This window comes from Xiphophorus maculatus, chromosome 14 (assembly GCF_002775205.1).
Source record: "Xiphophorus maculatus strain JP 163 A chromosome 14, X_maculatus-5.0-male, whole genome shotgun sequence".
Taxonomy (NCBI): Eukaryota; Metazoa; Chordata; class Actinopteri; order Cyprinodontiformes; family Poeciliidae; genus Xiphophorus; species Xiphophorus maculatus.
In genome coordinates this window covers 8,759,995-8,773,466 of record NC_036456.1, presented here as the reverse complement: position 1 = coordinate 8,773,466, position 13,472 = coordinate 8,759,995, and the positions used below count along the sequence as shown (strand labels likewise).

The window sequence follows — 13,472 nt, the reverse complement described above, 5'->3', positions numbered from 1 at the left end:
AAAATCTGTCAGACTGGTAACAAAAACTAAGGAAGGTGAAGGATGACATCATTAGTGATGGTCAAATGAAGCTTACTGGTTTTAAAATAATGTTTTATTACTCAAAGCTTTTCAACACGGTCCTCTTTGGTGCCATCTTGTGGTCAATAGTATGAACTGCAGTTTGGATTTACAGCCTAAAACAAATTAATTCATTCTAACTGTCCACTATAGAGGGTTTTATATACAGCCTCTGCTTTATTATCATGTGATACTTTTGTCTTATAGTGGGAATACTTGAATTTTTTTTCAACATATATTTTTAAGGAGAAAAAATGTGGTCCATTAAAAATGCTACTGATGATGAATAATCTTTTCTTGACTGAATGTGGCTCATTGTGTCGTCTACATTTCCCTCTAACTCTTTAATGTTTGTGAATATAATTGATAAAATGAGCACTAAAACACACCATAGATCTCACCTTGTTAACTAGTGAATCAGGTATTAAACAACCAAAGCTGTGACCATCTGACTCTGTCCAGACTAATCAGGCCTCATCAGCTCCACACTGACCGTCACTAAGCTTTAGCACTAAAATAGATGGACTGATGGATACATCCTGAATATAACATCAATATATTTTATAAAATGTTCATTTACCTTTAGCTGACACATTAACCACAGAGTGTTGCATGATATTTTGTTTAATCTCTAACATGAGTGACACAAATTAGCATGCTCTTTATTTCTTGACCCAGGACGACACCTAAAGACATTCAAATGCCCGACTCATCCCATAATCCATTGCACCTCATGTCTTCAAGCTCCAATGGCGTTTTAACACATGGTTCTACATGTGATCCACCAGATAAGCCATCTTTTATTCACAGACCTTGTTCCAGGAAACAAGGTCCAGGAAACGTACAACTGATTATCTGATATGACCGCCATTTTAACACTTAATGTCCACTTCCGTTCCTACACACACACACACCCACACAAAATGTGATTAGAAATGTGCTGATAAGTTTCCATGGTGATGCTCTGTGAGATGCATGTTCCCCCGTCGTTCTTAGATTTGTTGCTGGGCAGCAAAAGGGCCCTGAGTTTAAGTTTTACCCAGAAATGTTTCTGCATGATTAGTTTCTCTCACAACTTCCTCAAAATATCCACAAGTATGCACAGTATCTGTACAGCAATCTATTATTGTTCATTGAGCAAATGTTATTTATGAGGCTGTTCTGTTCTGGTGGTGGTGACCTGCAGCCTATAACAGGTAAGAGGGTAAAACCAGACAGGATGGTGCTCAGCAGATGATGGTCAGTCAGTATCAGAAAGTCAAAGTTACTGTTTTAATATTTCTCTCTCTGTGTAAAGTTCACACATCAAAACAGGAAAATGCTTAAGAATGAGAATGAGCAAACTGTTTTTTTGCAAACTATTATAAAGCAACTCTGTATGGCAACATGGATTCAAATTTAGTGTTTTTTGTTTATTTGTATATTTTTTTGCAAGCCTGAACAGAATGTTGTGCATAAGGTTAAAATATCTCTGCAATGGACAGGAAATACAAACCAGCATCAAGTGCTGCAGCCTCAGTGGCTGCTGTGGTGTGAAGTTAGTATGAAAGGGAAGGAAACACAGAGAGGGGATACTAAGAAGAAGACGCATGAAACTTATTGATGTCATATATATTTTAGACTTAACTTCTCATTTTATACGAACACAATTCAAACCAAGTAGAAGCCTTTCAGTTGAGCTGTGCAGCCGTTCTGGATGCCAGGATGAAACCTGCTCTGCTCTGCATGCTGGGCTTTTTCTGTAAGTACATCACTGACTTTCTGCTCAGAGTTTATGGAAAATATTTCTTCATGATAACATGTGGCCGTGTAACTCTGTTACGATCTGACCGCGTTGAAAAGAGAAGACTCGAGTCTTTTTCCTCATTTTGTAATCAGCATTGCAATTCAAGCAGCTTTGGTCTCTGTTTTGACAAACATTGGACATAATGTGATATTTATGTCTTTGTCTATTATTTTTAAACAGTCATTTTTATTTTAATCTTCATCTAAAGTGAATAAAATAACATTGTGATTTTTATTCTTAGCCAGCTGGATTATGTCTGACCAAACCTTGATCTTTATTGCAGTGCTCAGTTCTCTGCTTCATGGACGTGCTGAAGGTAAGTAAGTTGTTTTGGATTTAACTTAAAGGAAGAAATATAGTGTTTTTCCAATGCATTTACCTTTGTTTTGTACAGAAATTGAGCCTAATTTTGCAAGTATAGGAACAAACACTGTAGTAATCGGCACAAATCTTGTTTTTAATTACTGGAATTACAATTACTGGAATATATTATATTGACATGTTAAGATGTACAGTAGATGAGCGAAAGCTGAACAAAGAAGAAAACTAATTTTGAAACCTATGGTTGCGCAGAACAACTTGTTCCTCTTTGTGTCTATTTGCCGATTCTCAAGACTGACCTGGAGTGTCAATTTATAATTTCAAAGACAAAACAAAGCAGATTTATCAGAGAAGTACAGAAGGCTGTAAAAGTCCTGTTGGTTTCCACTAAGTTATGATTTTAGTGTCTTTGTTAGGAAATGAAATGTTTTAAATCTGAACAAAATATTTACCTTCATAGGGCAGAATTTATTTTTTGTCAATAGAGGAACATGAAGCCTGGCTAATTAATGGAGAAATAAGGAACACCAAATATAGCAGAACTTGTACATTAATTTACAGAAAATATTCACAAGATGGAACAGAAGTTTAACATAATGTGACATTATCTTGTGAAAAGTTATTTCATTGCTGCCCATAGGAGCTAGGCTTAGCAACACAAATGAAGACAAAACTGAAAAGCAGAATTTCAGAAAAAAATGAAAAGATAGGCCAAATTGAAGTAATGGATTAATAAACTCTGTAATGAAATATGTTGGGCTCACCAATGTGTTTATATACAAAAATGTAAAACTGTCACGGTTTTCCTTTTATATCATGCTTGCAGATCAAACAACACAGCCTGTCGACGTCACTGATCCAGACACCAACAAACCTCCTGCAGGTGAGAATTTATTTATTTTTTTCTGTCTGCGTTCATTCAGCAATTTGATTTGCTCCTTGTGTTTGCTGCTCTGTTTTCCTGTAGGTAGAAATAGAGTATTTCTGAATGGAGTTTGCATGTTGTCCTGTGTGGGTTCTCTCTGGGAACTCAGGCTTTTTACCCCAGTCCAAACACTGGCATGTTAGGTTAAGTGTGTGTGTGATCGTTTGTACCTTGGTGTTGCCCTTTGATGGACTGGTGACTGCTCTTGTATATATCTCATATGAATAAACAACTCAAATAGTCGCATTTGTAAGTCCTTTAGTGAAAATAAGATCCAAAGGGAAAACATTTCACAGGTCAGTAAAAAACTTTAATTAGAAAGTGGAGAGTAGGTTAGTTATGCTAGCTTAACTTTTATCACCTTAACATGTACTCTTGCTGCGCAGTTTGGAGTATTTTATTTCAGTAAATACAAACATAGATTTTCTGACAGATAATCAGAAATGCAGTTAGCTAATCAACCACCACTAATTTTCAGGCATCACTTCCTAATGATGCAAAATGAAAATTCAGAAACATAAATCTGCAACGGACAGAATTTCCTGTTAGATGTTTCTACATCCTTTTTTGTGCGGAAAAGAGTTTTGTGGGTTTTAGTGTTAATTCCTGATGCACTTGAACTAATCTTTGCTCTTCGCTCCCGGGGCCGTTGTTTACTGGTTGCCATGGCTACAACTCTGCGCTTGAACTTAAGATGACCGACTGAGAAAATAATAATACAATCACCCTTTTTTCTACATTTTTCTCCTGGACAAATTGTATCATTTGTTTATAGAACGTGGCGATATTCATAGCAATCATCAAATAGGATGAAATATTTCATAAAGAATAAAGGAGCCAAAGTTTGTAACATTTTAAATCATGGCTCATATTAAGTCAAGTTAAATTATGGGCCTTTATGAAGAGAAATTTGCTTTTTTCTCTCTCTTTTCTAGAACTGACAGAAACCAAACTATAGATTTATTAGCAGAGATAATATATATTTTACATATCCAAACATCAGCATCTCAGCTTTAAGCCACATTTTATAGAATCCAGTAACATCGATGGTCACTCTACTCACCGACTTCCCCAACCAAACCCAAAACAGGTTTTGTGTCTTTAATATTTGCTATATTAAAGACACATCATATCTCATCTGCTATGTGTAAGTCAGCAGGACAAAAGGTTTAGCCAACCTACTGAGGGACAGCTGTGGAGTCAGAATCACATAGTTTAAAAATACAATGTTTGATTCATTTGGTTTAGACAGAAGTTACTTATTCTGATTTTGAAAAGTTTTATAACATTTTGATTGTTACAGAATCTCATGTTGTTGATGTTTTTATCACTTGATAAAATCAGACAATAAAAGGCAACTATGTGATAATTCTTCACAAAAAATATTACTGAATTGTGAAACTGTTTTCTGCTGTAGGCAAAAATTCAGCAAATACAGGCTGATTCCATAAATTAGAAAATGACTGAAAAGTTCCTTTGTCAGCAGTTTCATCACCAAGTGAAAGACATTAAATAAATTAATTAGATTACATATGTGTTAACATATTTTTGTTTTCTAGTATGTTTAATAACTCCTAAAAGATTATTTTCAAAAGGTCCTATTAATCTGACAAGCCTCCCAGCTCCTCTTCGTCTCCACCAACTTGCAACACAAAGTTTCTCCCTTGGTTTCATCATTTGTGTTTTTGATGTAAATCCTCAAACCTTCTTTGTATTGACAGATGTGTGATTTATTCCAAAATCTTTTGTTATTGTCGAGAGGTTTTATGTTTGTAAGATGTCAAACATTTTTCAGGTAAATGTTTAAATTAAAAATTTTAAGATATTATGACACCTTGAAAGTACAAAGGAACATTTGTTTTGCAAATTCTAAGCATTTTTCAAATAAGATTCACAGTGGTAAATGACTGATTGTTGTTCTGTGATTTATAAGAGTATATTTATAATGGCTTTTATTTTGATTCATATGCTCAGAAAATCACTGACAGCATTTGTTTTTATGTTTCTATAATCTGGCAACTTTGAGAGCAGAGATTAAATACACTAATAATCTAACAAGCTGAAGTCTCATTTATGATTTGATGAGAAAGGATTCACATTGTTGCAAATGAATCCTAATCTATGCAATGAGGGCTGTTGCTGTTTTCTAACCTGCAGAAATCAAGGCAACTCTGACTGCAGATGAAACAACCATACCACCAGGGGGCAGTGTGACATTAACCTGTTCTGTGGGCCAACCTGCTGGTTTAACATTTGAGCTCTTCAGAGGATCTTCATCCACCTATCAGACCAGAGTTTCTCCTCGATCAGATGGAGTTTTCAGGATCACTGAAGGAGGAATTTACACCTGCAGAGGATTTAAAACCGAACATAACTTTATGACAACTATGAGTGATGAAGTTATTATACAGGAAACTGGTGAGTTGAGAAATGGATTCTTGGTTAAAACAAAACTGTTTTAACTAACAACAGATATATTTGCTTAAAACTATTTAAAGAACTTCCTATTTGATAAATATGTGACTGTACAGAATATTTACATTCTCAACATTTTACCTAAAATGATTATTTTACATAAAAAATCAGGAGTATTATGGACAACCCTGACCATCCTCTTTATGATACTGTCAGCGATGAACAGTGTCTTTAGTCAGAAGCTCCTTCAAATTTGCTGTAATACAGACTAATACAGTACTAATCGTTCCTGCCTAAACCATCACCATCAACAATAATCCTTTGAACTAGAAAATTTCGGAAGAAATTTAGCCGGGGCCTGCCGAGGCGCGGCCGTGGGGTTCGGGCCCGGCGTCGTCGCGCCACAAATCGGCGTCGACGCCAAAGAACGCCGCGACGTAAGCAGTGGCACGCGGAGAACCGCAAGAACGTTAAGCGAGGCGGACGTGCACCGTTCGGTACGATTTAAAATGTTGTCGAGGCTTTTATTTTGGAAGTTTTGTTAAACTTCATTTCAAAGGGCCAAACTAATCCCATGCGTAATAGTCCTTGGGTTAAAATAGTTATATAATGCTCAAAACACAAGTAGCTGATGTAAAAATATTCAAGGCTTTTATTTTGAAATTTTCAGTATGCTTCATTTCAAAGGGCCAAACTAATACCACGTGTAACAGTGCTTTGGATGAAAAAGTCAAATAAAGCCAAAAAGAGCAATTACGTCATGTAAAATTATTCAAGGCTTTTATTTTGAAATTTTCAGAATGCTTCATTTCAAAGGGCCAAACTAATACCACGTGTAACAGTGCTTTGGATGAAAAAGTCAAATAAAGCCAAAAAGAGCAATTACCTGATGTAAAAATATTCAAGGCTTTTATTTTGAAATTATTATTATTCTCCATTTTAAAGTTCCAAAGTAATCCCATGTGTAACAGTGCTTTGGATGAAAACGTCAAATAAAGCCAAAAACAGCAATTACCTGATGTAAAAATATTCAAGGCTTTTATTTTGAAATTATTATTCTCCATTTTAAAGTTCCAAACTAATCCCATGTGTAACATTGCTTTGGATGAAAAAGTCATATACGGCCAAAAAAAGCAATTACCTGATGTAAAAATATTCAAGGCTTTTATTTTGAAATTATTATTATTCTCCATTTTAAAGTTCCAAAGTAATCCCATGTGTAACAGTGCTTTGGATGAAAACGTCAAATAAAGCCAAAAACAGCAATTACCTGATGTAAAACTATTCAAGGCTTTTATTTTGAAATTATTATTATGCTCCATTTTAAAGTTCCAAAGTAATCCCATGTGTAACAGTTACTGAGTTAAATCAGTTATATACAGCCCATAGCAGCAGTAGTTCTAAAGGCCAGTTCTCAGTCCTGATCTGTTTCAACTGAGGATAGATAGAACTACAGTGATGCGTATTCGTAGTCCAAATCAGCAGCCAATAGCCTCTTGAGTTCCGTTGCTATGGCAAATAATGGTCTCAGCAGGTGTGAGCTCTGAGCTGTGAGCTCTCAAACACACAAGTGTGTTTGAGCAAACACACTTTACTGAAAAAAAGCATTGGAAACAAATCCTTCTTGTTCGGGAACCGTAATACATATTCGAAAAGCGTTTCGAGCGTATGACAGTTCAATGTGTCTTCTGCGATAGTCCCGAGATTCATATCTGTACCTCACTCAGAGCATTTACAGCGATGAGAGAAAGAAATGTTGTGCCCAGATATGAAATTCTATTCAAATACATGGGAGAGAGCCTCAGACAGCCTCAGAAAATCCTGTCGCATGACTTTGCTCTGAAGCACCGTGACAGAAAACCGTACGGTCTAGATAAATTTCGAAAACATTTTACCGGAGCAGACAGGCGTATCAATGTCAGGACCGATTTTGATACTAATCGTGCGATATTTGTGGGCGTGATGGCGATTTCAAAAATGATTTGGGCTGAAAAAGTTGTCTTGATCTCTCACTCTAATCAGCGAGAGAAGCACTCTAACTTTAGGAAAAATGAGAAACTTTGGGTCGCTTAGAGGCAAATTGTGGACAAACCGTAACTGTTATCGACGAGCCGTCTTCACTTTCGAAGAGATCACAGACGTATCTACAAAATGAAATTTGAATGGCATTTCTACGTGAATTAGTGACGACACAGAAAATCCTCAAAAATAGGGTATTTCCAGGATTTTTCCCATTGACTTATAATGGGGTTTTTTTCGTAGTTTTTTGCGAATTATGTCGCCACGTTAAGCCCAAATCCCACCAAAAGTAATAGCAACAATGGCGTGAATTTTCTGCACGTTTTGATACCTCATTTGTAGGTGTGCACCCAGCGGTATGAGCCGCATTAACGGTTACGGAAGAAAAATAAAGAACTATAATAATAAAGAGACGCTTGTTGGGTGTAGAGTAATAGGTTCCTGCCATTGCTTTGCATGGCAGGCCCCAATAATCTTATAGATGCCAGAGGGAAATACAACAAGATTTACTTTCTCTTTGGGATCAATAAGACATTTTTGAATTGAATTGAAGTTCAATTATTTTGTCCCACATGATAGAAACCTTTCTGCAGATAGACTGCAGAACGGTATTGGGTTGATAGAACTAGTTAAATCAAAAACAATTATTTTAGGTTCTGTTTACTTTTCAGCCCATTTTATTTGTTGTGTTTATGGAGAATGCTTGTAAGAAGTTTGTATTTTATCTGGATCTCTCCTGACCTCACAGTTGCACATGATACAATGCTGCTTAAAGCACCATTAGAACATGACTGCATGTGGAGTAGAAGACTGTGTGTTGTGCTGATTCTGTCTGACATGATAAAGTCTCAGTTTTGGTCTGATGAGAAATTATTCATGTTGTTTCAAATTGCTAAAAACCTTATTAATTATGATTAATATAATGTTGTTAAAATAACTGTATGTAAGTTGATTATTTATTACTGACAAGTGATCATTTTTAATGACAGTATGTCCCACTTGGTTTATAGGATTTTTTTTTATTTGAAACAAAATAACAAAAACGCAGCTTTTCTTATAGAACACAATCTAAGACTATAACTGTTTTAATTTTTTCTATAATCAGTCACACCTGTCTAGTTATTTTAATGAGCTGAAAGATTTTCATGTTTATTCCCTATTAAATATTACTTGCAGCTGAAAATTATTGTTAGATGTATAACAGCTTTAGGCCAACCTTTAATTTCTTTATATTTTATTACAATAGATTAAAAATTTCTGAACATCTTTGAATGAAATTTTTATATATTAAAGAAGCCAAAGTCCAAAGAAAATGTCTGAAAGAGTTTCAGAAAGTTTTTAGAGACATCGATCAAAGTCCTCTTAGAGTTCAGTGATACAAGGAATAAAGAGTCAATAGATTATATTGATCAGTGTTTCTAGTCCCTGATTTATGTGATAAGAGAAAAATGAAAGTGTTGAATGAAATAAAGTTCACATTTTAACAATACAATAGTGTAAAAATATGTTACTGAAAAAGAAGTAAAATATCAAAGTTAAGATTAAACCAGAGGGAGCATCTGTTATTATTATTACTATGGTTATTACTTGAATTTCAATATATAACTATATTAACTCTTTAAGGGAAATGAAAGGAAGAGAAAAGAGAGAGGTTGTTGTTAAAAGTTTGACCCAGTTTCAAATCTCTCTCCAGCGTTTCCCCCTCAGCCTGTCCTCTCTGTGTCTCCATCATGGCCGAATCCTGGAGCCTCAGTGACTCTGAGCTGTGAGGGTTTGAAGCTTCAATCAGCAGGATGGAGGTTCTTCTGGTATAAAGCTGTTCCTGATCCATTCAAGAGATACTACAGCGCTGAGCTGCTGCCTGGAAGCACCAATGGGACTGAGCAGAACTCCTTCATCATTAATGGATCGACTCACACAGCAGGATTTGTGTGCAGAGCAGGAAGAGGAAAACCAAAGTTTTACACTGATTACAGTAAAATAAAGTTTGTCTGGTCTGCAGGTCAGAGATGAATTAAAACATTGATAATTGGAGGTTGTTAAACATTCACAGATAAAATAAAACTTGTTTTTTAAAAGACGAAATAATTATTTCCTCTATGGTAGTTTATTTATTTGACTTGCTGAAATGTTTGCTGTAATCTTTATTACTATAGAAACAAACCATTTTAATTAAACATTTTAAAGATGTTTCTGCTCTCAGATAAAATCCTGTCTTGTTTTCAGATCCTCGTCCAGCAGCTTCTCTCTCAGTGAATCCTGACAGAGTTCAACACTTCAGATCTGACTCTGTGTCTCTGAGCTGTGAGGGAAACTCTACTGAGTGGAGACTGAGGAGGTTTATAGAAAGAACCATACAGTCAGACTTTACCTGCTCCTACTGGGGGAAAATGACTGCATCTACATGTACCATTAAACCATACTGGTTTAATAATGGAGTGTTCTGGTGTGAGTCAAAATCTGGAGAGTTTAGCAACGCTGTCAACATCACTCTACAGGGTAAGATCTAGTTTATTATGGTTTTTTTCTATTAACCTCTTTTTGCCTTTAAAAATCATAAATATATTTATTATTGTAAAAATATGTTTAGTCCAAGGTTAAACCACATAAAAAAAAAGAATTATGCCAAAAAAACATTCCTAGATTAATTTCTGGGCTTTATATATATATATATATATATATATATATATATATATATATATATATATATATATATATATATATATATATGTCTGATGTTGTAGCTGGCTGGATAGCTCATAGCTGGCTGGATAGCTCAAGCTGGCTGGATAGCTCAATAGATAAGGCATCGGTATATCACCCGAGAGGGCAGGGTTCGAATCCAGTCTGGGTCCTTAGGCAAGACCCTTCAAGCTACTGCCTACCTCATACCATGAGAGACACAAAAATGCATAACATGCCGGCTCAGACGTCGCCCGGCCAAACAAGGTCTGCGTCAGGTGTTGGGGAACCAGAGCACCTTGATGACAAATGGGCTACTGGAACAAGACGGAAATGGGCGAGAGATGAAAATGTGGATCTGTTGGAATGCTACTACTCAAGTAACCCTAATCAGAGAGGTTACATGCAAAGACTGGTGAAGGAATGGTTACTTCGACATCCCCAGTCAACACTAAGCGCTAAACAACTAGTAGCTTAGTGTTCCAACATCCGCAAACGGCAACTGCTATCACAACTTGAGATTGACGAAATACAATACAATACAATACAACACAAATGCTACGGCAAAAAGGAGGAACCTGGATGTCAGAACTGTGGGGACTTAACTACAAGTCCCCACCCAGTCAGGGGATACACGGCCCCATCGAGCGAATCAGAGCTGAACGAGACGGCTGCTGACCTGAGAGAGAAAATCATGACCCGAATGACAACCAGACCTCCTCGCCAATTACAACGCCAATTACAACCATCAGCATTGAGAACAATCCCTACCAACACCATAACAGAAACCACAACTCAGCATCAGTGATCCTTGAGACACTTGGCTATAAGAGACCATGAGACCCAATACCCACCATGGAAAAGGTTAGAGGCTAAAATCAAGGTATCAAGGAGGGAAGTGAGAGGTGTACTCTCAATGGCAGGGTAATAACAACAGAGTAGACCTGGACAATACTGGAAAGGCATATGGGAAAGGGTTGATCTCTCTACGAGAGGACCATAATAACCTGAGCAAGATGTCCAAGAAAGAGTCTCAGGTATGAAAAACTGGACAGCACCAGTGCCAGGGTCCAGTCCCACCCAACTACCGACCAATAACCTGCCTCTCCACAACATAGCGGCCAAGATAAGCAAACACATGGATAAACACATGAGCACGGCACAGAAAGGTATCGGTGTAAATAGCAGAGGAGCCAAACACCAACTCCTCGTAGACCGCACAGTTGCCCGAGACTGCAAAACCCGACACACCAACCTGTGCATGGCTTGGATTGATTACAAGAAAGCCTATGACTCAATGCCGCATACTTGGATCATTGAATGCTTAGAGATGTATAACATCAACAGGACTCTGAGAGCCTTCATTGCAAACTCGATGAAGCTGTGGAAAACCACCCTTGAAGCCAACTGCAAACCACTTGCACAAGTGTCCATCAAATGTGGCATATACCAAGGAGATGCTCTGTCCCCGCTACTGTTCTGCATAGGCCTGAACCCCCTCAGCCAAATTATCAACAAGACTGCGGATACCGACTCAAAAATGGGGCCAACATCAGCCACCTTCTCTATATGGATGACATCAAGCTGTATGCCAAGAGTGAGCGAGACATCGACTCACTGATCCACACCACCAGTATCTACAGATCACAAAGAGGGGGAAGGTCATCCGCACAGAAGGGGTCCCAGAAGGAACAATAGCAGACATAGAGGACAGTTACAAGTACCTAGGTATACCACAAGCAAATGGCTGGAATAATTAGCTGGCCAAAGGAGGAGATAAAAGCCACTGATATTAAGACTAGAAAACTACTAACAATGCATGGAGGATTCCATCCCAAATCCAGCACCCTGAGACTGTACACGAGCCGCAAGGAAGGAGGCAGAGGACTAGTGAGTGTGAGAACCACAGTCCAGGACGAAACAACTAAGATCCATAAATACATCAGGGACAAAGCCTCAACAGACAATGTGCTCAGTGAATATCTCAGACAACAGGGAACGGAGGTTGAGGTGCCAGAGATACCATCATGGCAGGACAAGCCCCTACATGGGATGTACCACCAGCAAATAACCCAAGTGGCTGATATCAGTAAATCCTACCAATGGCTGGAAAAAGCTGGACTCAAGGACAGCACAGAGGCCCTCATCCTGGCCGCCCAGGAACAGGCCCTAAACACCAGAGCAATAGAGGCCCAGATATACCACACCAGACAAGACCCAAGGTGTAGGTTGTGCAAGGAGGCCCCTGAGACAGTCCAGCACATAACAGCAGGGTGCAAGATACTGGCAGGGAAAGCGTACATGGAACGACATAACCAAGTTGCAGGCATAGTGTACAGAAACATCTGTGCAGAATATGGACTGGAAACCCCGGGATCAAAGTGGGAAACACCCCCAAAGGTGGCGGAGAACGCCAGAGCTAAGATCCTGTGGGACTTCCAGATCCAGACAGACAAAATGGTAATGGCGAACCAACCAGACATTGTCGTAGTGGATAAACAACAGAGGAAAGCCGTTGTGATAGATGTAGCAATACCAAGCGACTGCAACATCAGGAAAAAGGAGCACGAGAAACTAGAGAAATACCAGGGCCTCAGGGAGGAACTGGAGAGGGCCTGGAAGGTGAAGACCACAGTGGTGCCTGTGGTCATCGGGGCCCTCGGGGCAGTCACCCCCAAACTGGACCAATGGCTACAACAGATCCCAGGAACAACATCAGACATCTCAGTCCAGAAATGTGCTGTCCTTGGCACAGCCAAGATACTGCGCAGAACCCTCAAGCTCCCAGGCCTCTGGTAGAGGACCCGAGCTCAGAGGATAAGAACCACCCACGGTGGGTGAGAAGGGAATTATTAAATATATATATATATATATATATATATATATAGGGAATTATTAAATATATATATATATATATATATATATATATATATATATATATATATATAAAAAATTCCCTTCTCACCCACCGCGGGTGGTTCTTATCCTCTGAGCTCGGGTCCTCTACCAGAGGCCTGGGAGCTTGAGGGTTCTGCGCAGTATCTTGGCTGTGCCAAGGACAGCACATTTCTGGACTGAGATGTCTGATGTTGTTCCTGGGATCTGTTGTAGCCATTGGTCCAGTTTGGGGGTGACTGCCCCGAGGGCCCCGATGACCACAGGCACCACTGTGGTCTTCACCTTCCAGGCCCTCTCCAGTTCCTCCCTGAGGCCCTGGTATTTCTCTAGTTTCTCGTGCTCCTTTTTCCTGATGTTGCAGTCGCT

At 38.4% G+C, this 13,472-nt stretch overlaps 1 protein-coding gene across 1 annotated transcript in view; it reads left to right on the top strand.

The window, feature by feature from the left end:
• The first annotated feature begins 1,633 nt into the window (after positions 1-1,633).
• LOC111610872 overlaps positions 1,634-13,472 on the top strand; it is a 289,364-nt gene continuing 277,525 nt past the window's right edge. The window contains exons 1-6 of the mRNA XM_023345919.1: positions 1,634-1,801; positions 2,130-2,162; positions 2,994-3,050; positions 5,250-5,510; positions 9,220-9,528; positions 9,753-10,025. Coding sequence (XP_023201687.1) covers positions 1,765-1,801; positions 2,130-2,162; positions 2,994-3,050; positions 5,250-5,510; positions 9,220-9,528; positions 9,753-10,025 — 970 coding nt within the window. The 5' untranslated portion in view covers positions 1,634-1,764. The remainder of the gene's footprint in view (positions 1,802-2,129; positions 2,163-2,993; positions 3,051-5,249; positions 5,511-9,219; positions 9,529-9,752; positions 10,026-13,472) is intronic.